This window comes from Pongo abelii, chromosome 9 (genome assembly GCF_028885655.2).
Source record: "Pongo abelii isolate AG06213 chromosome 9, NHGRI_mPonAbe1-v2.0_pri, whole genome shotgun sequence".
Classification (NCBI taxonomy): domain Eukaryota; kingdom Metazoa; phylum Chordata; class Mammalia; order Primates; family Hominidae; genus Pongo; species Pongo abelii.
In genome coordinates, this window is record NC_071994.2 from 111,831,853 (window position 1) to 111,859,548 (window position 27,696).

General features: G+C 36.8%; 1 protein-coding gene across 3 annotated transcripts in view; it reads left to right on the forward strand.

Moving 5' to 3' along the window:
• DDX10 (DEAD-box helicase 10) overlaps positions 1 to 27,696 on the forward strand; it is a 282,375-nt gene that overhangs the window by 53,117 nt on the left and 201,562 nt on the right. For all 3 annotated transcript variants that reach the window (XR_008510930.2, XM_054523817.2, NM_001133335.2), the window contains 2 exon segments: positions 480 to 568; positions 3,667 to 4,132. Coding sequence is in view for 2 of the 3 variants with exons in the window: in XM_054523817.2 (XP_054379792.1) it covers positions 480 to 568; positions 3,667 to 4,132 (555 nt within the window). In the remaining variant the exon portion in view is untranslated.

Genomic DNA, 27,696 nt, shown 5'->3' on the forward strand with positions numbered 1-27,696 from the left:
CCAGAAGATATGCTAGGTATCTACATGCATTCTTCTAATTTTATTCTCATAACACTCTAAGTAGAAGGTAATGTATCCCTTTTTTGATAGATGAAGATACTGACATGTAGAGAAACAAGAAATTTGCTCAGTGAGTAAGAATTTAAGCTCTGAATAGATTCCAAATCTATATTATTCCAAAGCCTGTATTTTCCCCATGGTGTACCTTATTGTAATGGAATTATACTAACTTTTAGAGTAGCCTTTTGGAAAGAAGACATTCTGGGTTAGGTTGGCTTGAAACCAAATGCAAAGTTTTTTTCTAATATTACAGTTCTAAAAGGTAGGTTTTCATGTGTGCATGGAGTGGAGATATACTGAACTATTTTGTGGTTTTTCAGTACTATTGAATTTATCCCATTGGCTAATTTTCTTATATTTTGGTCTAAACTCATTTTTAATTTCTATTATATTGTACTTTTCATCCTCTTAATTTACAGTGTTTCGTCTCCTATATACGATCTGTGTATCTGATGAAGGATAAAGAAGTATTTGATGTGAGCAAGTTACCTATACCTGAATATGCTCTGTAAGTATTCATAATATAGTTGGAATAGTGAATCCTCAAAGTTAGAGGGAATTAATTAATTAATTTAGAGATGGGGTCTTGCTCTGTTGCCCAGGCTGGTCTCAAACTCCTGTGCTCAGGCAATCCACCCACCTCAACTTCCTGAAGTGTTAGGATTACAGGCGTAAGCCACCACACCCGGCCAGAGAGAATTTGTTTGAAACCTGGTTCTCTGAGATTCTTAGTTTAAACCACTCTGCGTTACGTTAAAAGAATCTGTTTGTTAAAGATTCTCAGTGGAAAAGATGAAATTAGCTAGGCAGAAAATTAGTTCAGTGTTCAGTTCTTGTTATCAGGGAGCAGTTTGTTATTTGTAAGTATAAATTCCTTAAAGTGACATTGGCCATTTCCTATAGTTTGATCTTAAAGGAGATGGAGAGCAACCAATAAGCGTTCTTTGAAATCTTTAAGTGTCTATAGTTTTCTCGTTCTCTGAAACCTTTACCTGGACTACCATAGACATTTTATGCTTTGGATGTGAGTCTCTTTGCTGATTCTTCTTATGTTACGTTGTTTTCCTCTATTGCTTACTGCCTGAATATTCCTCCTGTCTTGGTGTTTCCTACAGGTACTCATAGTTACTATGGCAAGATGCTCCTTTTTAGTAACTGAGATTACTATTGTATGAAACAGAATGGCTGGTTTTGTTTTGGCTTAGTATTTGAGGGATTTTTTTGGGGGGGAGGAGACAGGGTCTTACTCTGTCACCCAGGCCATAGTGTAGTGATGTGATCATGGCTCACTGCATCCTTGACCTCCCAGGCTTAGGTGATCCTCCCATCTCAGCCTCCTGAGTAGCTGGGACTACAGGTGCATGCTACCATGCCTGGCTAGTTTTTTTGTATTTTTTGTAGAGACAGGGTTTCGCCATGTTGCCCAGGCTGATTTCAAACTCCTGGGCTCAAGTGATCCCCTCCCCCTGCCTCAGCCTTCCAAAGTGCTGGCATTACAGGTGTGAGCCACTGCACCTGGCCGTTTTTTTTTTTTTGTTTGTTTAACCTTTTGACCTATAAAGGAGGAATGTTTATTCTTCAGTGGGCTATTACCTGTGGGAGTGGTAAAAACATTGGCACAATCTTATAGAAGCACCTTTGAGATAATCATACTTTGAATATCAGCATGAAATTTCCTGGACTATGGTGAAATATGTGATTACAAGGCAAGGTCTGTATGTTTGGCTTGCTCTTAGGAATTTGAGTGCCTTTACCTTTAAACTGAGTCTGACTACAACATATATCTGAGTGAGCTGCTGTTTTCTATTCTTTGTTAGATTGTATGTTTACCATAACAGGTAATATGTCAGTTATTACATTTTTGAACCTTTTAAATTGCTTTATAGCAGTGTAGGGCTGCCAACTTTCCATTTAAGTGATAGATGCCATGGATAACATGTTGTTGTTTGCTCATATGTTTATATACCAGTTCCTAGTTTTATTATTTCTGAATATGATCCATGGCTTAGGTTATTAGCTGACTTTTGGCTCCCTGTGAATTTTTATCATGGTTTTCTGATTTGACCTACCTTGATATTAGCAGATAGGAAAGGCACAGGTCTTTAACACTGCAGGCCATATTTAGGGGACCATTTGTTGCAATAGATTCCAGTAAATTTTATCTATTGGTAGTTGATGACTTTTGCTTTTTGTGATGCTTAGAGAAGGCAGAAAATGAACTTTGAGAACAAATTTTAGTATAGTTGAGTTTGGCATTTTAATTTTTTTAGATATTTAGTTGTGTTGTTTCCTTGAGGTATGTAATTTCCTTTAGAAGCCTTTGATACCTAAAGCAGTGCTGTGTATGTAAGATATATTAAAGGTTTTAAAATTTTACTAAAGAAACATGTTTTGAATACCTAATATGTGCAGGTCATTGTACTAGATGTTAAATTGTAGATGTATAAGATGTACTGCTGCCTTCAAGAAACTCAGTTTTGGTAGCTGAGAGAAACATAAAAATGTAAGTGCAATACATTGAGTGAAATTCTCTGGATGAGTTTGTGATCCTAACCCTAACAGTGGTGATGGTGATGACATCAAGTTCTCATTAGTTGCCTATGTGCCAGGCACTAGTTTTAACAGCATTACATCTGTCAACTAATTTATTCTTACAACAACCCTGTGAGGTAGGTACTCTTAGCATCCCGTTTTGCAAATGGGAAAGCTCCGGTTAAATCATATTCATAAGATCTCACAGCTGGTAAGTGGCAGCCAGATTTTGAACCCTAGCAGTCTTATTTCTGAATCCATGCTTCTCAGCATTACATCTCTCAGTTTATTTGAACCATGTCAGACAGGAAAAGAGCAGTGGGTCCATGTTATGATGTTACTGTTTATTCAGAGCAATCCTTGATAAAATCTAAGATTTTATTTCCCGTCGATCAGTGAGAACTTAATGAAGCTGTTAGCTTTGATCCAAACTGGGAAAGACATGATAATAAATTGAATATTGATCATTGATGGAGAAAACAATATTTTTTAATTTCTTTTTTTGGTGTTTGGTTTATAAAATCCATTTTTATAGCAATGATTGTGCCATATTCTCTTTCAGGAAGGGAGATGGGGACCACATTCCAGTTCTTTCTCTGTAGAGAACTGTTTTGTCCTTTCATGGTCATGTCTTCTCTGGTTTATTTAGTACTTAACATTTTATGAGGTACTGTCATGTAGTTAGTTGATTGGATCCTTACAGCAACTGTGAGTTAGGCCTGGCAGGTACTGTTATCCCCATGTTATAAGGAAGCTGAAGCTGAGAGAGTTGAATTGGAAATTGGCAGGTCTAGTACTTGAACTGTTATCTTGTTTCTGGTCCAGTGCTCTTTATCTTATTCCATGTTACCCTCTTAAAGAAAAAACAGTGTCTAAAATGTTTTCTGACAGGTGTTGAGTGTATTTTGCCTTACTTTTTGGATCAACTAATCTGTTAGTACTGAGTTGTATCTCACAGGAACATTTTCTTTAAAAAAGCTCTAGGAATCTCTGCTCTTGAGAAACTCTTCTATGACGCCTATAAACATATCATCAGTGTTGAGATGACTGTTTTCACATTTTTCCATATTTAAGGTCTCTTGGTCTTGCTGTGGCACCACGCATAAGATTTCTTCAGAAAATGCAGAAACAACCCACCAAAGAATTGGTAATGAGCCAAGCCGATAAAGTAATTGAGCCAAGGGCTCCCTCCCTCACCAATGACGAAGTGGAAGAATTTAGAGCCTACTTCAATGAGAAAATGTCCATCCTTCAAAAAGGTGGAAAAAGACTCGAAGGGACAGAGCACAGACAGGATAATGATACTGGTGACGAAGAACAGGAAGAAGAGGAAGACGATGAAGAAGAAGTGGAAGAGAAACTGGCAAAAGCAAAAGGATCTCAAGCTCCATCTCTTCCTAACACCAGTGAGGCACAGAAGATCAAGGAAGTTCCTACACAGTTCTTGGACAGAGATGAGGAGGAAGAAGACGCTGATTTCTTGAAGGTGAAGCGGCACAATGTGTTTGGATTGGACCTTAAAGAGGAGAAAACATTACAGGTAAGTTTACTCCCCGTGGAGGGTCTTCTATTACATTGTCTTACTATGTGCTTATTGTTGCCTTTTGGGGTCTGAGGGAAAGTGAAAACTAAGAGAAACTTAGACTGGGTTTCTTTGCAATGAACTCTTCCTCCTTTCCCCCATACTTAAACATAGAATAAGCGCCAATGAATTTTCATATTTTTCATAACTTTGGGAGCTCTAAGAGGTTAGCAACTTTAATCTTATTTACTGGTTTTCTGATGCTGTGTTTTAAAAGTTTCCAAAGTCCTGATTATGTCTCAAAGGAAGGCAATGAAGTTTCTTGGTTTATGGCATGAGGATCCTTCATTAAAATTCTTAAGATACTGCTTTCTGATTGATTAAATTATAAGGAACAGTTGTAATTATTTAAATATAAGTTTTACTCTTAATGCGACATTTGTTTATGGGAACCAAGCCAGTATCTTAAATAGAAATTGAACAGTTCTTTTTTAAAGGCTACTTATGAATGTTTATGAAAAGTTTTCATGTAAATCCTTTGTTCTCTGTAGCCATCTTCTAGGAGGAACAAAAGAAATAAACCATTTAGATAAAGCACTTGTTTTCTAGGATGCTTTTGTAGGTGCACAGTAAATGTGTTTCCCCTTTTCCCTTATTCCCCTTCCTACTTTCTATGCCTTTATTCTTGATCATCTTTTTAAAAGGGAATTGAATAAAAAATGAAGCTTGATTCTTACTCTTTATGCAATGTTGAATAAAATTTCAAGACTCACAGTAGGAAATACATAATAGATTTTGACTGTGAAACTTAGAAGAGTGTTTCTTTAAGTAACTAAAAATTAAAAAACAACCTAGAAAGTGTACTTATGGAACACTTAATATGTGTTATGTGTTAGTCATGTTCTGAACATTATCTCATTTAGTGCTTGAAATAAAGGTCGTTACTACTATCTCATTATACAGGTGACGGAAAAAAAATAACTGGCACAGAAGCAGTATAGTACTGTAGTGAGGCACACAAGTAGTAAATGGCAAAGCTGGAATTTGGACATAGGTGTTTTGACTTTAATGTTTATGCTCTTGTCCAATAATCCTGTACTGTCTCATCCTGCTTCAAATTAGATCATTTTAAGTCTGTAGTTAAGACTCATTTTATCAGTGAAGTAAATACAAGAAGTTAGATTTTCATTTTAAATAATTTAGCCACTGTATTAACTATTATGTATATCACTTTCTAAGAATCATGAACATAACCAAAGCATCAAATTAAGATGAGAAGGAATGATATAGTTTTATAATACCATGAATTGTTCACATAAGTAGGACATGTGTCTAAGTACTAATAGCTCATCTGGCATTTGAAAAATGTATGTAGCAAAACAACTTTTTAAACTTTTAAAAAAGTTTTACTGTATGTCAGTTATCTAAATCAACCCAACTCTTTAATATATACAATTTGAGTTTTGGCAAATGTATGGTGTTGTGTAATTACCACAGTTAAGAATAGAACAGAGTCATCACCCCAAAACATTTCTTATTCCCTTTGCAATTACTTTACCCTTCACTCAACCTCTGGCAACCACTGATCTGATTTCTACCCCTGTAGTGTTGCATTTTTCAGAATGATATATAAATAGGGTAATACAGTATTTAGCCTTTTGTGTCTAGCTTCTTTCATTTAGCTTAATGTTATTGCATGCATCAGTAGTTTGTTCCTTTTAATTGCTGAGTAAGTATTTCATTGGATGGATGTAGGTTTTCTTAAGCTTCAAATTGGCATTGGTTGTTTCCATTTTTTGGTGATTATGACAAAAGTCATTATAAACATATACATTTTTATGTAGATAATTTTCTCATTTCTTGGGGAAACGAGTGGGGTTATTTTCTAGGAATAGGGTTACTGGGAACATATGTTAAGTGTATATTTAACTTTGAGAAACTCCTCAGTTGTTTTCCAAATCAGCTCTTCCAATTTATGTTCTTGCCGGCAGTGTATAGAGTTTGAGTTGCATCCCATCGTGGCAGCACATGGTATTGTCAGTCTTTTAATTTTAGCCATTCCAGTAGGCATGTAGTGATACCTTACTGCAGTTTTAATTTGCATTTCCCTAATGACTGAACATCTCTACATGTGCTTATTTGCCATTCATATATCTTCTTTGGTGAAATGTCTTCAAGTCTTTTGTCTCTCTTTTGAAATTGTGTTGCCTTAGTAAGTTCTAAGAGTTCTTTATATATTCTGAATACATATCCTTAATCAGATATATTTTGCTAATACTTTCTCCCAATCTATGGCTTGTTTTTATTTTGAGTGTCTGGCAAAGAGCAGGTATCTTAAATTTTGAAGTCTGATTTATCACATTTTAGGTAATTTATATATGTGTCATATCTGATAAATCTGTGATTGACCCAGAGTCACAGATTTTCTCCTATGTTTTCGTCTAGAGGTTTTATAGTTTTAGCACTTACAATTTGGGCTAGGATCCTCTTCACCTTAATTTTTGTATATAATGCTAAGTAAGGGTCAAGGTACACTTTTTTTTGCATATGGGTATCCAGTTGATCCAGTACCATTTGTTTGGAAGAAACTATGCTTTTTCCGTTGAATTACCTTGACTCTTTGAAAGTCAGTTGACTTTCAAAGATATGTTTGTCCTTTCACCAATAACACCAATCTTGATTAGTGTAGTTTTATACTAAGTCTTAAATCAGATCTGTGAATCTGTCAACTGATATATATTTTCTTAAAATTGCTTTGGTTATTTTTGGACCATGGCATTTTCATGTAAGTTTTTGAATCAGCTAGTTACTTCAAATAAAAAGCTTGCTGATGACTTCACTGAGGTTGCATTGAATCTGTAAATCTAACTGGAGAGAATTGACATCATAACAATACCTTTTTATTTAGGCCTTCTTTAGTGTCTTTTTATCATTGCTTTATAACTTTAAGCACATGTAATGTACACATATTTTGTTAGAGTCATCTCTTACTATTTGAAATTTTTTAATGCTGTCATAAATGGTATTTTTAAAATTTCAATTTCCAATTATTTGTTGACAGTATATAGAAATAGTTTGTTTTTGTAGACTGATCATTCTACACTGACCTAGTAGTTCTTGTGGCTTTTTGGGAGTTTCTTGGGATTTTCTTCTGTAGCTGATTATGAGGTTTGTGAATAAAGATGGTTTCATTTCTTCCTTTGTCATCTGTGGGCCTTAAATTTCTTTTTTCTTTCTTTTTCTTTTGCTTGATTATACCGAGTAGGATCAGTAGAATAGAAGTGGTGAGAGTAGATATTGCTGTGTTGTTCCTGATCTTAGTGAGGGGAAAGCGTTCAGTCTTTTACCATTACATCTGATGTTAGCTGTAGGTTTTTTTTTGTAAATGCCTATGAGTTTGAGAAGCTTCCATCTATTCCTAGCTGGCTTAGTGTTTTTATGATAAAATGAATTGTGACTTGTGTCAGATGTTTTTTCTGTAAACATTAAGGTGATGACGTGGTGGTTTTTAGCCTGTTGATTATGGTATATTGATTTCCCCCTGCTACATGTTGAATCAAATTTAAATTCCTTTGAAAAACTCCATTTAAGCAAGATTTCTTTATATTATAGGATTCTATTTGCTAATATTTTTGTTAAGGATCTTTCTGTTGTTGTGAGGGATATTGGTTTGCAGTTTTCTTTTTTTGTGATGACTTGACTGGGAATATGACACATTTTGAAAGCTTTTTATATGTTTTGCCAGCATAGAGGTCATGTTGATCGTTGTCCTACTAGCGTCTGTATTGTTTGAATCTCTTTTTGATTCCAATATGAATATTAATAATTTATATCAATATTAACAGTTATTTAGAAAGTTATGATTTCTTTCTTAATTTGTGTATATATTGCTTATACATATTTTTCCCTGTTATGATATTAGTCTCTTTCCTGTTGATTCATAAGATGTCCTCAAACAGTAAAGTTATTGTCTCTGGCTTTTAACTTTGCTTTGTGTCCCTTGTCACACACAGTTGTTCATTTCCCTGCCTTCTCTGCTTTATTCCAAATTCCTTGAAATATTGTCTTTTTTTCACTCAAGTAAAAATACTCAGAATTTTATTGCCATATGAATAAATTCAGAATTGTATTCTCACTTTAAACAGGAGGGTTCTTGATTTTATTTTCTATTTTAGAAATCAGTTAATAGCTAATTTAAAAAAATCCATTACACCCACGATCAAAACAGTAAAAATTCACATTCTGTTTTTTTTTTTTAAATGTTAACTACTAAGGTACAATCTCCTTACCTAACGTCAGTGTCTAAGTTTTCTTGTTTGGACCATTTTATACTTCCAAGTATAGATTCACATTAAGTCTTTTTAGTCATCCCTAGAAAGGACACATAGAAAATACATGTGAAGAGATCATCAACTATTTCATCCTTCAACTTTAGCGTTCCTATTTGAACAACTACATTTTCATTTTATGCTGTGACAAGGGCATGGTTAAAGATGAGTGAAAACATGACCCTTGTGGGTACATTTTAGTAAACGCAAATTTTCTTAAGTTGGGGGGAAAAAAGTCCCAGAAAAATGAAAAAAGAAAAAAAAACCCAGCAAGCACACACAGTATACAAGCCCATTTGAAAATTATTTTAAAATTCAACAGACATGAAATTACTTTGGCAAATTGCTGTAAAAATTTAAATGGTCATTCTAAAAAAACAACAACAACAAGCCCTTTTCCTAACTTAGATTCCTTGCCTTTCAGTCCTGCTCAGACTTAGTGTTTCTCATATCCAGGGCACCAGAGATGATGTTCTTCCAAGGTTGAGTGCTCTGTTCTCGAGGGGCAGGGCGGGGGACTCTGCAAGAGTGGTTTCGAGAAAAATTTCCTGTAAAATACCCTTTTACCCAGATTATAAAATGCTTACTTTTGTGGAAAATCTCTAGTAAAACACAGAAAATTACAAATAAAAATAACCTGTAATTTCACCACCTAGAGATAACAACCGTCTTTGTTTTTTTAAGTATACATATACACATTTGTTCTTTTTTTTTTTTTTTTTTTTTTTTTTTAAAGAAATAGGGTCTCACTGTGTCACACAGGCTGGAAGGCAGTGGCATGATCGTGGCTCACTGTACCCCCAAACTCCCAGGCCAAAGCGATTCTTCTGCCCTAGCCTCCTGAGTAGCTAGGACTATAGGTATATGCTACCATGCCTGGGTAATTTTTAAAATTTTTTTTGTAGAGGTAGGAAGGTGGGATCTTTCTGTGTTCCCCAGGATGGTCTCAAACTCTTGGCCTCAAGTGATCCTCTCACCTTGGCCTACCAAAGTGCTGAGATGACAGGCAGTAAGCCACTGTGCCCTACTCATATACCCATTTTTAAATAAATGAGATGCTCCTAGGTATATATATTTCCCCATGTCATTAAAGTGTCTTCGCAAATATTTTTAATGGTTGCCTAATATGCCATTAACCTTTATTTAACCATCCCCTGCTGTTGGATACTTAGGTTAATATCCTTTTTTTGAATCTCCGTTTAAAGAGTTCTACTAATTGGCAGGTTTGTTCTCTCCTTCACTTTCACTACTCTCACCAGCATAACATGGAACTGATTCTACAGTTCAAAAATGCAAGATAGGGATCTTCTCCTTATCTCATGTAAACAATTACTTTACAATAATTGTTTCAAAAATTTTACCCCCAAATGATTACCGAGCTTACACATACTAGGGCATAAGATGACCTAGGTCTCTTTGGGTTATAGACAGGGTTCTAAGAGGGCCCCAGTGACACTACATAATACCTCCTTATGCCGCTCTTATTGAAGGAGGGTCACAAATTCCTCAGATCTGCTCATCTCCATCCAGAGAGGTTTTACCACATCACAGCTTGCTCCTGGCCTGATAAACTATCAGTCCCTGAGGAGTGATTGAATAAGCCACATTTGAGTAACTACCATAAAATATGATTCTGCATCCACTCAGTGGCATCGTCTCACAAGTGCCTTTGATGCAGGGAGCAATAATCAGCCTCTGCTTGTGACAGTGCAGCTCGACTGAGCAAATATCCTTTTCTCAGAGTGAAAAAAACAAAACAAGGAAGAACAAAAGAAATTGTTGCAGGCCTTTTTTTTTTCCTCCATTAAACATATAATGCCTGACTGGATTTTCTACTTTGCACTTAAGAGTAACTCACTTTTTAATACTATACATCAGGCCAGGCATAGTGGCCCACACCTGTAATCTCCCCGAGGTGGGAGGACCACTTGAGCCCAGAAGTCCAGGGCTACAGCAAGCCACAATTGAGTCACAACACTCCAGCCTGAGCAACAGAGAGAGACCCTGTCTCTAAAACAAACAACACAATGCACATCATTAATGTATACCAGAGAGGAGATTTGGTCTGCAAATTCTTTAATGATATCTCTTGTGACCATTAGAATACCTTCCCAACTACTAGTAAGCTGATGAATCATTTTGAGCATCTGGAAACATTCTTCTAAAGTTTGTTTCTTTCCCTTGTCAATCACAGTTTTGTCTGATGGTGGATTTTAAGATCTAGATTCTGGATCCGTTAGTTCTAATGGATCAATTCAATTGGGCATGAAGTTCCACTTTGGCAACTCAGAGTAAAAGCTTGTCTTCCATGGCTGATGCTCTTCTGCCTCCATTATAATTTTACCAGGAAAACAATAGTCCTTCTCCATTCTTATTCTTGGTATGAACAGTAGGATGTATTTCAGCCAGTAAATTCTGTGGTCCTGAATTTCCTTCAGATTGCTTTACTTCTAAACATTTTGATAAGATTAGCTGTATGTGTAGCTCTGGGTTCAGCTTCACCTCTTAGAGATTTCTCAACCACTAGGACCTAGACAGGTTTTCCCTTGTGACTGAAAGGCTCATAGAAAAGTGACAACTTGTGCTCTCCTAACACACGTCTCAGTGGTAGAGAGCTGTCTTCCTGGGAAAACATAATCCAGGGCTATCAAACAAAAGGAAAATATTGTCTTACTGATCAGTGTGTGTTCAGGGCCTGGTACAATGACTAGTGCAGATTTCACAAATATTTTGTGAATGAGGGAGTGAATTAACTGAATTTCTTATTCCTTCACTTTGGTTTTGTTTGCTGTGACTTATAGAGAACTCATAGGTAGGGTTTATTTTTGGAAAACCTGTATTTTGTGAAGTTCACCTCATTGACTTACAGTGGTTCAAAAGGTATTGTTGAACTTTCTATAAATGTGAGCATAAAAAACTTGCTTGACTCTAAGTGATATACTTATGTAGGCCGAGCTTTATAATTTAATTTAGATAGCAAGTGGTAGTATCTAATTATAGTGTTGTAAAATTCTGTTTACTAAGACTACATTTGCATTATACTGTAAGAAGTTCCATCTTTAAAGTACACATGTACCTGCATTTTTTTTTTTTTTTTTTACTGTAATAAATTTAAAGTATTATGTCATGTCTGTTGAATATGAGGAACATTTTGGGGCAGTTGATAGGATTTTTGATGCTAAACAAGGAATGTTTTGCTGTTTCTTCCTGTACATTCCCTAGTACTGTACACAAACAGTAGAGTTGAAGTTCGTGGTTCTCCAGTTGAAATAGAAAGGCTAATTGCCTTTTCTTTTCTTTTTTTTTTTGAGATGGAGTCTCGCTGTGTCACCAAGGCTGGAGTGCAGTGGCTGATCTTGGCTCACTGCAACCTCCGCCTCCCAGGCTCAAGTGATTCTCCTGCCTCAGCCTCCCGAGTAGCTGAGATTACAGGCATGTGCCACCACACCCAGCTAATTTTTGTATTTTTAGTAGAGATGGGGTTTCACCATGTTGCCCAGGCTGGTCTCAAACTCCTGACCTCAGGTCATCCACCTCCCTCAGCTTCTCAAAGTGCTAGGATTACAGGTGTAAGCCACCGTGCCCAGCCCTTTTTTGAACTACCTCACCTAGTCTTAACTTCACCTGTTACCTACTTTTGAGTTTTAAAAATTAATACTTATTTTCACTCATATTAGTATCTTTTGATTCTTCTCTGTGTTTTTAAGCAATTGGTTTTGAATGTGACCCTGCATCCATGATCTCGATTGGGTTTCCTTTTTTTTTGGAGACAGAGTCTCTCTCTGTCACCCAGATTGGAGTGCAATGGTGTCATCATGGCTCGCTGCAGCCTTGACCTTATGGGCTGAAGTGATCCTGAATTGCTGGACTCAAACCATCCTCCTGCCTCAGCCTCTCAAAGTTCTGGGATTATAGGTATAAGTCACTGTACCCATCCTGGCTTTCCATTTTATCCTTTACTTTTGCATTTTATATTTTAGTGTTGTATGCATCCATCAGTCACTGGAGGCTACTTTTTTCCTTTATTACCTATTTTTAAGGATAGACTAGATATAGAAAAATCAAATCATACATAAAATGGGAATAATACTATCATTTGCACATATAAATGAGTATATTCCCTGTGGGAAGACTAAGCACTTTTCCAGACACTGCTGACTTTGTTGAAATTTTTGTTGCTCATGTTTTAGAATTGTCTTTGTAGACACCATACCAGACACAGAAGTGAACTGCCTTTGTTACTTATAACTTATCCTCTTTATCTCGATTATCTTTTTTTCCTTTCTTGTCTCTCTGGAAAAAGGAGATTTGTACAAGAACCAAATTGAAACTTGGAGCCAGTAGGAACCCATTAGATTGTAGGTTGTATGGAATATGTCTAATAATCATATCATTATAATTAAGACCATAATTATTTGGCATTTTACCATATATTGAACACTTTCTGCATAAGTTCTCATTTTTCCTCGTGACAAGAAAGGTAGCTATTAAAATTTTGGAGGAGGAAAGGAAGGCTTTTAAGTGACTTGTCCAAGGTCATAGTGGTGAAGTTAGCAGTTAAACCTATTTGTGATGCTAAGTCACATTTTCTTTCTCTGCTGTCATGCCTACCATTATTTGTGTGTAGTTTGCTTTCTGTAATTGGGTAATGTCAGTGTAATTGACAGTATTGTAAATAATTTTGGGCTACTCATTGTGTGCACACACTTGGAGTATAAAATGAATGTTTGCCTTTAGACTTTGGCGTAAATGGAGATGAGAGGTACTGAGTGCCAGGTGCAAGCAAGGCCTTCTGGAATGCTGCCTTGTCACAATCCTTTTCTGTTTGACGAGATCAATGCAGTGAAGGACAACAAGATTTTCTTAGCAGTGGAGAGGTGCCACGAGTGATGAAGCAATAAGACATGTGCAGGAGAGAGTGCAGGTGTAGTGATCAGGCACAAAGGCAGTAAGAGATAGATGGCTGGTTGACCTCCCACCATAGGGAAGAACCTTGTTTTGGCTAATTGTCTTGTTGGGTGGTCAGAAAGTTGACCTCTAGGGGAGACAGTGTTAGAGAAGAGCATGAACATACAATTAAAATGATTAAATTAAAATTTATTTTTGGAACGCTTATTTCCTTAAATGTGAGAATGAAATCTCTAAGCATATGCTTTCTTTTCTTTTTCAGTTTAAACCTTTTTAGAAATGAGACTGGGTAGATTCCATTTTAACTCAACAAATGTTCTTTTAAAGCTTTCTTAACAGTAAACATAGGTCAATTTTAATTAAGATTTGAATGATACCCGTGGATTATTCATTGTACCTTAGAGTTGATTCCAGATCCTGTTTACATTGATTTAGTCCTACTTTTTTTTTTTTTTTTTAGTAGCTTTTTCTTTTTTTAGTACTGTAAGAACTCACTGTTGGTGTTAAAACACAGATTAGCTAACTTTGAAGCTTTTAAGTATACTCTTATAAAAAGATTCCAAGTTCCAAATCAAGATTCTCCTGTGTGGGAGCTAGGATTTTTCTGCCTCTTGTCTCTTCACTTTTTCTCTTTCTCTCTTTTTCCCATTTGTCTTTTTTTCTCCTTTCAGCAGCAATTACCTAACGGATGCCAGGGCCTGTGTTAGGTACTTAGTGACTTTTAGGAGCTTAGACTATGTAGTTGTAAAATAAGTACTGGAAAATGATTAACATCTATCAATTTTTTTTATAACTTACCATGCACTTTGACTATCATATCTCACTTATTTAAATTCTTACCACAGCCTTGCATAGTGTTGTTGTCATGTTACAAGTTCAGACACAGGCTTTGACAGGTTCACTTACTTCCTTGCCTGATGTTGCATAGTTAGTGAAGTGCTAGCACTGGAGTCTGTACTTAAGCCCCTCTGACTTGCCTCAGTGTGATTGTGCTTGCTTTGATTCCTGTCATTTCTACATTTAGTGGTGGCTTTTAGTGTTCCATTTTCACTTCCCACTTGCACTGCCATTCTGCCCCCAGATTCTTATTACCTCATTCTTGGCTCGGGGGGATAAGCTTCATAATTGGTTCTCAATGTTCTTCTGAGTCATCTTCCTGTGAACCTTGGTCAAATTAGTATTTTTTTCAAGTGGTTTACCTTCCATGCTACCCTTTAGTTCACCCTTGCAGTTGGATTTTGTAAGCTAGCCCCTACCCTATTGTCCTGCGAGACCATTCTTCCCAGTTTCCACTTAAACAGTGAAGGATTCCTTCCTGGATTATTTTCTTCCCATTCCAGCATTTCACATCTTTGAAGATTCAGTGCTTATCTTGCCTCTTCTTTGAAGCCATCCTTTACTTCTTCAACCCACTGACCTCTGGATTCCAATGGTCTATTTTGCTAGTATTTTTTTCTTTTACTTGACATTTCATAATGTAGCCACATGACTCTTAATTTCTATCTCTTCCATACCTGGTGATTTGCATTCAGGGACCTTATATAATGTTCAGTTGACTTAAACAGAAGGAAGAACTCTAAAGTCAAGACTACTGTACCCCAAATTTTTGCTACCATGAAGTGAAACAATGGTAGGATGATCTCAAATGTTGCCAGCTGAAATAGTTTGGTATAGATGCTCATTTGTCTGATAGGTGTCTTTTCTGTTTTTTGGCATCCTGTGCATAATTCTTTTTTTGTAATCTAAGCTTTGTTCCAATTCAAAAGGAGTTGTTATTGTGTAACATGAAGCTTAGATGCATATATTGAGTTGCTTTATATTTTTTTTCCCATATGAGTTTGGTATGCAGATGACTTCCTAAGGATGTAAATTTTCAGTGGAAAGCTTAAAGCTGGTTTTGGCTTGATGTTTATTCTGTAACATGCTGGATCATTATATCAAATATTGACTTGTTTTCCTTTATCTCCTTCTTTTATACAATATTCAATATTTATAGCATCTGCTGACTACTGAATTTTTAAATCTACTTTTGTGGTTGAAGTTTAAACAGCTACTTTTACAGGCCGTATTTATCTTTATTTTAAGGTAGTTATGCAGGTAATGAAAGAAATGTGAAATAGGACAGGCTGTTCTTGAAGGTCATGTGAATTGCCCTTGAACTTGTTATATGATTAGAAATAAGGAGTTTTCAAATTCATAAACAAGTGCGTGTTTATATGGGTCTAACAAATATAATTGTACAACACTGCTAATATGGCAGATTAGTTTCCAGAAATGCTGTTCATAAGACCACTTTTTAAGTCTCTAAGCAGTGTGTGTATCTGTACCTGAACTTGTTAATGGGAGGACTGTCTTTGTGATGGCACTGGATTCAACTTTCACATTTCTTTTCAACACTTTTAAATTGTCCAAGCAAATTTTTGTTTTGACTTTGTTCTTTTTAATGCATATTTTGAAACATGGCTTCAAGTCCAAGGCAACATCTGAGGCTAGTGCCATCTGTTGGTGACAGTTAGAATTAAATCACATTTGCTTTGATGCGAAGCTTTGTTCTTCACCATGAAAGTGTACATTTTAGGTGAAATGCTGGCTTATTAAGTGAAGGCTTCATGAAGTTTTTAGAAAAATTTATTCAGCAATTATTTGAACACCCGCTGTGTGCTAGGCATTGAGAGCTGTTAGCAAAACCAACAGTATTCCCTGTGCATTAATGGGTGGGATGGACAAAAAAATGAATATGTGTGCTATGGTAGGGGCAAGATGCAGCAGTGTAAGGGGGATATAGAGTTCAGGGAAGGTGGGTGGCATGCTGCAATTTCAAATAGAGTGGTCAGAGGTGGTCACCATGGAGGGTGTATAAGGCACTCTTCTATTGTTGCTGGATCATGAACTTTAGAGGTTTTCAGCATTGAAAATATTATTGTTCCTCCTCCCCCATAGGTACTTTGAAATGAAAACAGTATGAAACTTGAAAACAGTAAGAAAGTCCTGAAGTTATTTTCTCCATGATGGCTACTTCACTGCTTTTGTTGGAATAGATTATTTCAAGAACATTAAAAAAAAAAAAGTATTCCAGCTTTACTGGTTCTCTGAGCATATGTGTAAGCTGCCAGTTGGTTTATTGAACACAGAGAGCTAGGCACTCTAGGGGGAATGTGAAGATAATTCAGACCTTCTCTGAACCTCGCGCTAGCAGGTTGATTGGTTAGAGCAGTGGCACTTCAGTAAATTAAGTGGGAACAGGGATGTCTGTATATTAAGAAATGCCTATTGTTTAGTGAAAGTAAAGTATAAGTATAAACTTATTTATAAAATAAGTATAAGATTAGCATACAGATTTCATGATGATTTAAATCTTAAGTCTTTAGGACAGTGTTTCTCAAGCCGTCTTTGCTGAAGGGTTAATGTTGTAATTTTGAAGCAATCACAAACCTATGACTTTGTAAAATATATTAAAGTTAAAATATGAGAAAAATGAACCCCTCTTTGCTTCCCTAGTTCTTCTTCTTTTTTTCTTTTTACCTTATTGCTTCTTCCTTTGTCTCCCTCTAGGTTGGATTATTTTATCTTTTAATAACAAAACCTCATTCTGTATTCTTCTGTTTGTTTCTTCTGTTTATATGGCCATAAAGTTATGCAGTGTTGTGGTGTGTTTTTGCATGTGTGAGTGTGTGTATTCGTAACATAGTGAATGTTTAATGGAAATATACTGTCACTGAATACGTTTTGCAGTTTATCACCCTTTCTATGCCTCTTGGGTTATCATGGATGGGCAGAATTTGGCCCTATAAGTGGTAGCACCAAAGTCGAAATGTGAGAGTTCCTTGATTCTTTTTGGTATTGGGCTCTGTTATGGTTTGAATGCATCTCCTCCAAAATTTGAATGTTGTCAGTGGAATAGTATTGAGAGGTTGGGGCCTTAAGAGGTGATTAGGTCATGAAGGCTCCTTCCTCCTTAATGGGATCAAGGCCCTTATAAAAAGGCTTCTTGTAGTGTTCTTCCAGCTTGCTCTTCTGCCACATGAGGACACAGTTTTTCCCTCTTGCCCTCTGCGTTCTGCCATGTGAGGATGCGGCAAGAAGGCTCATACCAGATGTCAAATGCTGGTGCCCTGGTCTTGGACTTCCCAGCCTCCAGAACTTTGAAAAATTTCTCTTCTTTATAAATTACAGTGTTCCAGATATTTTGTTATAGCAGCACAAAGCAGACTAAGACAAGTTCTCTAGTTGAATTGTTCACCCTCTACCCCTAAATGGAAGGAAGATTAAGAAGAAGAATTAATATATAGGCTTCTGTAGGCACATTGTCTATATAATGAAGTGTGTAGTAAGATGAATGTCTTTGAATCAGGTAGCACTTCTTGCTTTTTTTTTCAGCATTCTCTGCAGCATCTTTCACATGTTAGGCACTTAATGCTTGTTTGTAGCATGGAGTCCATTTCTTCAAATGAGCCTCTTCCAAGGCATTCATTGACAGCACTTTCATCCCTAGTATCAAAATAATAAAATGTAGTTCTTCCTCAACACATTATGGTCAGAAACATCTATGATTTTTGTTTTAATAAACCAAATTTTTAAAACTTATTTTTCAAGCCAGGAGTGTTTTGCCATAGGACAAAAAAGTTTATCTCTATTAAGCAGGTAGCAGATCATCAATCTCTGGACATTTTTTCCCCTCCAGAAGGCTGTTGCTGTTTTTATTTCTTTTCTTCTTTTAGTTTGCCTGCTGGCTGTTAGAATAGAGGTGACAGACCGTCTGGATATACTGTTGGGCAGAGAATCTGCTGGTTTTTATTTGGCATAACAAATGATTGAAAACAGTGATGTTTTGTTACAGTTCTAATAAGGCCGACATGGTAGTGATTCTTAGGGTGCATAAATTCTAGGCTCTAGAAAAAAGTGCCTTAGTAAACTGGGCACTGTAAATGTCCCTGGACTATATAAGAAGAAATTTTTTGGCATTAATGTGCATGAGATAGATATCACTTATTGCAACTTTTGGAAAAGTGCATAAAGGATGAAGCTAATATTTTCAGGGATGATCTGTCTTGGAGCCATTTTCCTTCCTGTTGGTCTGTTCTCTCTCCACCTCTTTCATTGCTAGACTCAAGTGAATCAATTTCTCAGTGACAACCATGATAAGGCATGCCTACACCTAATAATTCTCAGCCAAGTTTGTTTTTAAAATTAAAATGGCCTATTTCCTATTATATCTTTGGGTGATCACGATTAGAATAATTCTTCCACCTGCATGCATTTTCATATGGACTGATTTTTGTCATGGGAAGAAACAAAGCAGAGGAATGTTTTCTTCCTTGCTGTGATACCTAATTTTGGAAGGTACACTAATTTCAGAATGTTTGATGTAGGAAATGGTTGCATATTCCAAAAACACTTAGCACGACCTTGCTAAATAATGCTCTCTCCTGTGGTTTGGATCAGCATTGTTTTGTTTTCTTTGCATCTTTTGATCTGTCTGCACTGTCTTCTACTTGCTGATATATTCATAAAGTAGGATTTTGCAAATCGAAGAGTAGGTAAATTACTATTGAAGCGCTGTATTTGTACTCCCCACTCAAATCTTCTGAGACTGAACTTTTTTTTTTTTTTAAAGGAATCTATGAAAATCTGGCTTTCAGTGAGTCTTATTTTCTTTTTACTATTTCCTCTTAAGGGTTTTTTAAGTTGGCTGAATTTTACTGTACTTACTCATATGTGTTTTAGTAGCTATTGAGCCATTTTATTTAATAGCTTGAATAAACTATTGGTTATTGAATCTTTTTAGAAATATTCTAATCCTCTCTCTTTCATAAAAAGGAGGGAAGAAGAGGTATTTTATTATCCAAGAATATGCTATTAATATCCTAGAGCCCACCTATCTAGTTTCCAGTGTGTCAACTAGCACCAGCTTAGCTAACCAGACTTACAATGAGTTTGTAATTACATGATTAGGTATGGCATACCGAGTTACTCCTTCTTTTCCCTGCCTACCCCAAACCCCATTACCTCTGTTTTATGACAGAAATTTCAGATTTCTTTGGCTTTTCTGATTCATTTACTGACGAAAGAGATTTTTTCTAGGTTTCAAGAATTATGAAGAGTCTGAGATTCTATCCTACTTGCAGGTTAACATATTAGCCTGCCATACTTTCTTATGTTGCTGGACAACTCATGGCACAGCAGGCAGTATGAGCTTGAAGTTTGCATTAATTCCCCTGCCCCTCAAGTCCCACAGGGGCCACGTGGAGACAGGCCTGGGTTGGTGCTGTCCACAGAGTGGGTTTGTGTCCTAGGTGTAAAAGCTCAAGCTTAGGAGACCCCTATTGTTATTAAGACTGCTAGCAAACCTGGACAACTTTCACCCCGAGGGAGAAGTTATCTTTATTCTGGTCAGGAAACAACTCTGCCCCCCCAGGGAGACACTATTTGTCTCTCCTAAGGCTGTATGTTATCCAGACATCCTTAAAATCGTGTGGACAAGTTGCTGACACAAGATGTACAGAAACATGAGATGTCCATGGATGATGGCTTCCCAAAGCGAGGTAGTAGCAAAAAGTAGAACTCTGAATTTTTCTGTTTTTATCGGCTTCTCCCAAATGAGAAAAGTTACTTTAAATGATCAACATGAATTCCAGAGAGAGACAGATTCCTCCATGTGAAAGCCTTTGCTTTTGTTTTGTTTGATAAGACCCTAAATTAGTGGGCAGTTAGCTTTTCTGGGGCTAAGTATTCCAAAGTGTGCTTTCTGAGCAATCTGTGCTTACTGCTGTTAGAGCACTTAGCATACTGCTGTCATACCTGTTTTTCCCACTATACTGTATACCTTTATGAAGGTAAGGAATATATATTATTCATTTTTGGGTTATCTGTCAGGTTTGCCTGTCATTATAATACATTCTTAGTAGCTGGCTGTTGAGTGTAATGAGTGAATAAATGATTAGAAGCTTTTCAATTCAAATCTGGTTGTTCTTTTATCTTTGCTTATTCAGATTCTTTACCCCTGTTTGAGAGTGTATCATCTGGTAGAAAAAGTATCAGCAATATAAAGGATTAGTAAATATTTGTTTTCTGAATGGGTTGATCTTAGATAGAATCCTGTGTTAGTTTTGAAAAGCTGGGTCAGATGCCCAGTAAGTATCTTGTGTGAAATCATTCCTAAACCTAAATTAATCCACCCGTCATCCCTTTCTTATCAGATTGCTTTGATCTCTAGGACCAGTTTTCTTTGTATATTATCTTATATTATCTTAAATTATCTTAAATTATCTTAAATTTTAGATTTTAGGGTTTTGTTGTTGTTGTTTGTTTTCGTGAGAAGCTTTGTCTACCCACCTTTTTTTTTTTTTTTTAAATTTGGGTTTAGTGGTATATGTGCAGATTTGTTATATAGGTAAATTGCATGTTGTGGGGGTTTGGTGTACAGGTTATTTCATCACCAGGTGATAAGCATAGTACCTGATAGGTAGTTTTTTGACCCTCACCCACCTTCCTGTCTCTACCCTCAAGTAGGCCCCTGTGTCTCTTGTTCCCTTCAGGTCCATATGTACTCAATGTTTAACCTGCACTTATAAGTGAGAACATGTGGTATTTGGTTTTCTGTTCCTTTGTTAGTTTGCTTAGGATAATGGCCTTTAGCTCCATCCATGTTGCTACAAGGGACATGATTTCATTATTATTTTTTTATGGCTGCATAGTATTCCATTGTGTGTACATACCACATTTTCTTTATCCAGTCTGCCATTGATGAGCATTTAGGTTGATTCCATGTCTTTGCTATTGTGAATAGTGCCACAGTGAACATGCGTATGCATGTGTCTTTAGGCTAGAATATTTATATTCCTTTGGGTATATACCCAATAATGGGATTGCTGGGTTGAATGGTAATTCTGATTTGAGTTCTTTGAGAAATCGCCAAACTGCTTTCCACAGTGGCTGAACTAATTTACATTCCCACTAGCAGTATATAAGTGCTCCCTTTTCACCACAACTTTGCCAGTGTCTGTTATTTTTTTTGACATTTTAATCTCCATTTTGACTGTGTGAGATGCTATCTTATTGTGGTTTTGATTTGCATTTCTCTAATGATTAGGGATGTTGAGCATTTTTTCATATGCTTTTTGGCCACGTGTATGTCTTTTTGAAAAGTGTCTGGTCATGTCCTTTGCCCACTTTGTAACGGAGTTAGTTTTTGCTTGTCAATTTAAGTTCCTTGTAAATTCTGAGTATTAGACATTTGTTGGATGCATGGCTTGTTAATATTTTGGTTATCTGCCAGGGTTTTTATAGTTTCAGGTTTTACATTTAAGTCATTAATCTATCTTGAGTTGATTTCTCTTTATGGTGTGAGGAAGGGGGTCCAGTTTCAATCTTTTGCATATGGCTAGTCAGTTATCTCAGTACCATTTATTGAATAGAGAATCCTTTCCCCATTGGTTGTTTTTGTTGACTTTGTCGAAGATCAGATGGTTGTAGGTGTGTGGCCTTAATTTTTGGGCTCTCTATTCTGTTCCATGAGCCTATGCATCTGTTTTGGTACTAGTACCATGCTGTTTTGGTTACTGTAGACTTGTAGTATAGTTTGATGTTGGGTGATATGATGCCTCCTACTTCATTCTTTTTGCTTAGGATTGCCTTGTCTATTTGGGCTTTTTTTTTGGTTTCATATGAATTTTAAAGTCATTTTTTTCTAATTCTGTTAAGAATATTATTGGTTGTTAGATAGGAATAGCATTGAATCTGTACATTGTTTTGGGCAGTATGGCTATTTTAATGTTGATTGTTCCTATCTGTGGGGATAGAATGTTTTTCCATTTGTTTGTGTCCTCTCTGATTTCTTTGGCCAGTGTTTTATATTTCTCTTTGGGGAGAGCTTCCACCTTCCTGGTTAGCTGTATTCCTAGGTATTTTATTTTTGTGGTTGTTTTGAATGGGATTGCGTTCTTGATTTGATTCTCAGCTTGGATATTGCTGGTGTATAGGAATGCTACTAGTTTTTATAGATTGATTTTTATATCCTGAAACTTTGCTGAAGTTTATCAGATCATGGAGCTTTTGGACAGAGACTATGGGATTTTCTAGGTGTAGAATCATGTCATCTGCAAACAGGGATAGTTTGACTTCCTGTCTTCCTATTTGGGTGCCTTTTATTCTTTCTCTTGACTGATTGCTTTGGCCAGGACTTAAAAGAGCTAGAAAGGTCTCAAATTAGTAACCTAGTCATCACAACTACAAAAACAAAACCAAGAGCAAACCAACCCCAAAGCTAGAAGAAGAAGACAAAAAGTAAAATTAGAGCAGAACTGAAGAACATTGAGACACAAAAAAACCATGCAGGCTGGGTGCAGTGTCTCCTGCCTGTAATCCCGGCACTTTGGGAGGCCAAGGTGGGTGGATCGCCTGAGATCAGGAGTTCAAAACTAGGCTGGCCAAAAGTGGTGAAACCCTGTTTCTACTAAAAATACAAAAATTAGCTGGGTGTGGTGGTATGTGCCTATAATTTCAGCTACTCAGGAGACTGAGGCAGGAGAATTGCTTGAATCTGGGAGGTGGAGGTTGCAGTGGGCAGAGATCGTGCCACTGTACTCCAGCCTGGGCAACAAAGCGAGACTCTGTCTCAAAAAAAAAAAAAAAAAAAAAAAAAGGCCAGGCATGGTGGCTCATGCCTGTAATCCCAGCACTTTGGGAGGCCAAGGCAGGCAGATCATGAGGTCAGGAGTTTGAGACCAGCCTGACCAACATGGTGAAACCCTGTCTCTGCTAAAAATACAAAAATCAGCTGGGCGTGGTGACGTGCACCTGTCCTCTCAGCTACTCAGGAGGCTGAGGCAGGAGAATAGCTTGAACCTGGGAGGCAGAGGTTGCAGTGAGCTAAGATCGCGCCATTGCACGCCAGCCTGGGCAACAGAGTGAGACTCCATTTCAAAAAGAACAACAACAACAAAAAACAAAAGATCAATAAATCCAGGGGTTGCTTTTTTGAAAGAACTAGATTGATAGACTGCTAGCTAGACTAATAAAAAGGAGAGAAGATACAAATAAACACAATCAGAAATGACAGAACATTACCACTGACCCTACAGAGATACAAAAAACCCTTAGACTGTTATGTGCACAAACTGGAAAACCTAGAAGAAATGGATAAATTCCTGGAAACATACAACCTCCTGGGATTGAACCAGGAAGAAATTGAATCCCTGAAGAGACAATAATGAGTTCTGAAATTGAATCAGTAATAAAAAGCCTACCAACCAGAAAAAGCCCAGTACCAGATGAATTCACAGCCAAATTCTACTAGATGTATGAAGAAAAGTTGTTACCATTCTTGCTGAAACTATTCCAAAAAATTGAGGAGAAGGGACCTCCTCCTTAATTCATGAGGCCAGTATCATCCTGATACCACAAGTTGGTTGAGACACAACAAAAAGAAAACTTCAGGTCAATATCCTTGATGAACATAGATGCAAAAATCCTCAACAATATACTAGCAAACTGAATCCAGTGGCACATCCAAAAGCAAATCTGCCACAATCAAGTAGGCTTTATCCCTGGGATACAAGGTTGGTTCAACATATGCAAATCAATAAATGTTATCCGTCATATAATCAGAACTAAAAGCAAAAACTGCATGGTTATCCCAATATATTCAGAAAAGGCTTTCAATAAAGTTCAACATCTCTTCATGTTAAAAACCCTCAAACTAGGCATTGAAGGAATATACTTCAAAATAATAAGAGCAAGCTGTGAAAAACCAACTACTGACATCATACTGAATGGACAAAAGCTGGACGCATTCCCCTTAAACTGGAATAAGACAAGGATGCTCTGTCTCTCACCACTCGTATTCAGCATACTACTGGAAGTTCCACCTTCTTTTAAATATGGTTGGAAAAATTAACTTCTCGTATTGAACTATTAGTAATTTTATTTTAGAGTGAGTTCACTGTAGAGATCAGTGAGATCTCAGTGCTGTCCCAGTGCTGTTCCACGCTTAGGTTTTGGACCTAAGTGTTTATATGGTTTTGAGTAGGGTAAGATAAAGGGTGTGTGTGCTAATTACCATTGCCAGAAGACTTAGCAAGACCTTTTTCTATGGCTGTGTACTTCTTCAGCTTGAAAATAACCTTGGTAGAGGGAGTGGCAAATGGAAGCAGGTGTCCCATTTTCAGTGCCAGCACAGGTGCTCCTAAACACACACATGCCACTTGAGCCCTGTTGTCCCCATAATTGAGAATCTTGGAGAAGCAATATAAAAACTGCCATGTAATACTTGTGTTCCTTTTGAGATATTTAAATAAATGTAGTAATCAAAATTATATAGTTATTTTTAACCAGAAATGAAAGTAGGCTTTTTGGCAGGCCTATGTGTTCACATCTGTGCTGGCTTTATATGTTCTTGCCAACAGTGTACTTAGTGGTATAACAGAGAAAAATGATTCATAAGCTTTTTCAAATTCAGACCTACGACTCATTTATACTTATATTCCCATTAATATCGTTAATATGAATGGCTTTATATAGTTTTCTAGGAATCCCTCTTTGTAAGTTGAGAGAGAGGGTAGTCTCGTCACAGGAAGCGTTTCTTTGATGGTATCCATATATTGAGTTGCATACATTGTATGAAATGTAAAGCCTTAGCAGATGCCTAAAAATGATTATTTAATGAGGCCATTTATGTCCCTGGTTTCTCAGGTTGAAAGATTCTGCTGGACTACTTAGAACCCCAGCTTTATTCATAGTCTGTTGAGATCTCTGTTAAAAAACAAAAAACAACAATCCACAGCCACTTAAGGGACTCATTTATTCTTCCAGTGAAAAGTCCGTAGTATACAGACCCAAAAGTCTACCGATGAAATAATTAAAAATACTATTGAGCCTTTATGCAGAGTGGGTTAGCCTGAGCATTTGGGAGTGTTGATTGACCTTAAATACCCTCTGCCATGTCCCCTCTTAACCCTCAGTAGTTAACCAAGTATTCTTTTACTCATTTATTATGGATATATTACTGTCCCAAATATGAAAAAGTTAGACTTGTCAGCCTTCAATAAACTTACATAGTGACACAGGACTTTTATGTGGAAATGTTAAGTGAAATTATATAAGATAGCAGTGTAAGAAAGACAATGTAAACTATTTACCTGCAGTAATAAAATATTTTTAATTTGGCCTAGAACTTTGAACTTTGGGGCTAGAATCTTGGAAGATCTTTCTGGAGTAGTGGAGATTTGGTAAGTGCCTAAGGCTGTGTTAGATGTGATAGGTGAAGAAACAGGGGAAGAGGATATAAGAGCACAGAGTGTGTTGTGGCCAATCAATTTTGGAAGGGTAGAAGAGCTCTGTAGGAAATAGCGAGGGCTAATGAAACAAGTGAAGGAAAATTTCTTTTTCCTTTCCCCTTCCCTTCCTTCCCTTCCTTTCCTTCCTTCCCTTCCTTTCCTTCCTTTCCTTCTTCCTTCCTTCTTCCTCCTCTCCCCCTTCCTCTTCCCCTTCTCCTTCCGCTTGCTCCCCTTTCTTCCCTTCCTCCCTCCCTTCCCCTCCCCTTCCTTCCCTTCCCTTTCCTTTCCTTCCTTCCTTTCCTTTCTTTCCTTTCCTTTTTCCCTTTCCCTTTCCCTTTCCCTTTCCCTTCCTTTCCTTTCCCTTCCTTCCTTCCTTTCTTTCCTTTCCTTCCGTCTTACTGTGTCACCCAGGCTGGAGTGCAGTGGCACGATCATGGCTCACTGTAGCCTTGACCTCCTCAGTGTCAGGTGATCCTCCCAAGTAGCTGGGACTATAGGTGCTTGCCACCATGGTCAGCTAATTTTTGTATTTTTTGGCAGAGATGGGGTTTCACCATATTGCCCAGGCTGGTCTCAGACTCCTAGGTGCAAGCAATTCGCCTTGGCCTTCCAAAGTGTTAAGATTACAGGCATGAGCCACCACATCTGGCTGGAAAATTTCTATTTTACATTTTAATGTTATCCAGTGTTACTACTGTGACCACTTACTTAGTGCTGTTTAAATATAAATCTGATCATGACCTTAAGTAAATGAAAGTTAATACAGATCCATCTTAAAGCATGACTTCTAAAAGTGAGTCTTCCTTTTTATAATTCTCTGAAGTCTTAAATATAAACATTTTAACTAGCCTTAATAGTTTGAATTTTTATCGGCAAGAAGAAAGTAGATTATTCAGATATTGAAGTCTTCTAGACCTTGAGGACCTGATATGACATAGGGTTAGATATATGTTGAAAATTAGTGCATCATGTTATTCCATTTTTTTTCTTTTAGTGTGTCTTGTTCCTTTTGATAATAGCTTTTTTGAGATGTAATTTCTGTCATACAATTTAGTCCTTTAAAGTATGTAATTTAATAGTTTGTAGTATGTTCGCAAACTTGTTCAGCCATTACCATGATCAGTTTTAGAATGTTTTTTATCACTTCCAAAAAGAACTCTATACCCTTTAAGCTATTACCTCATAATCCTCCATTCCCTTCAGACATAAATAACCACTAACCTATTTTCTGTCTCTATAATTTACTTATTCTAGACATAAGTAAATAATGAGGGCTAATGAAACAAGGAAATTCACTTGTTTTCTTCCATTCCCTTCAGACATAAGTAAGCACTGGTCTATTTTCTCTCTATATAGATTTACTTATTCTGGACATTTCATAAGGAATGACTTCAAATGGAATCACAATAAGTGTCTTTTGTGACTGGATTCTTTCACTTAGTATGTTTTTTTTTTTAAGTGTCATGTTGTTGCATGTATCAGTATTTCATTTCTTTTTAGGGCTAAATAATATTCCATTGTATGGATATATCACTTTTGTTTATCCATTCATCAGTTAATGGACATTTGGATTGTTTCCATCTTTTTGGCAATTGTGAATAATGCTGCTACAAACATTGATGTACAAATTCCTCAGTGGACATAATTATTCATTTCTTTTGGGTATATACACCTAGGAGTGCAGTTGCTGGGTCAAATGGTAAAACTTGAACTGTATGCCTATATTTTGGAAGAACTATCAGACTGTTTTCCAAAGTGGCAGCACCATTTTACATTTCCCACCAGCAGTGTATGAGTGTTCCAATTCTTCCACATCCTCACTGTCACTCATTATCTGTCTCTTTGATTACAGCCGTCTCACTAGATAGGAAATAGTATCTTTATGGTTCTGATTTGCCTTTCCCTGATGATCATTAAGGGCCTTATTCTCATGGTGTTTGTGGGTTGGTTGGGTATAGAAAGCATCAGCCTTAAAGATAACAATACCTGTTAGCTTGGTTTGCTATAGAAATGTTTTGGGGGAAGATAACGCAAGGGGCTATGAGGATAAGACTTAATTCTTGAAGAAAAGAAC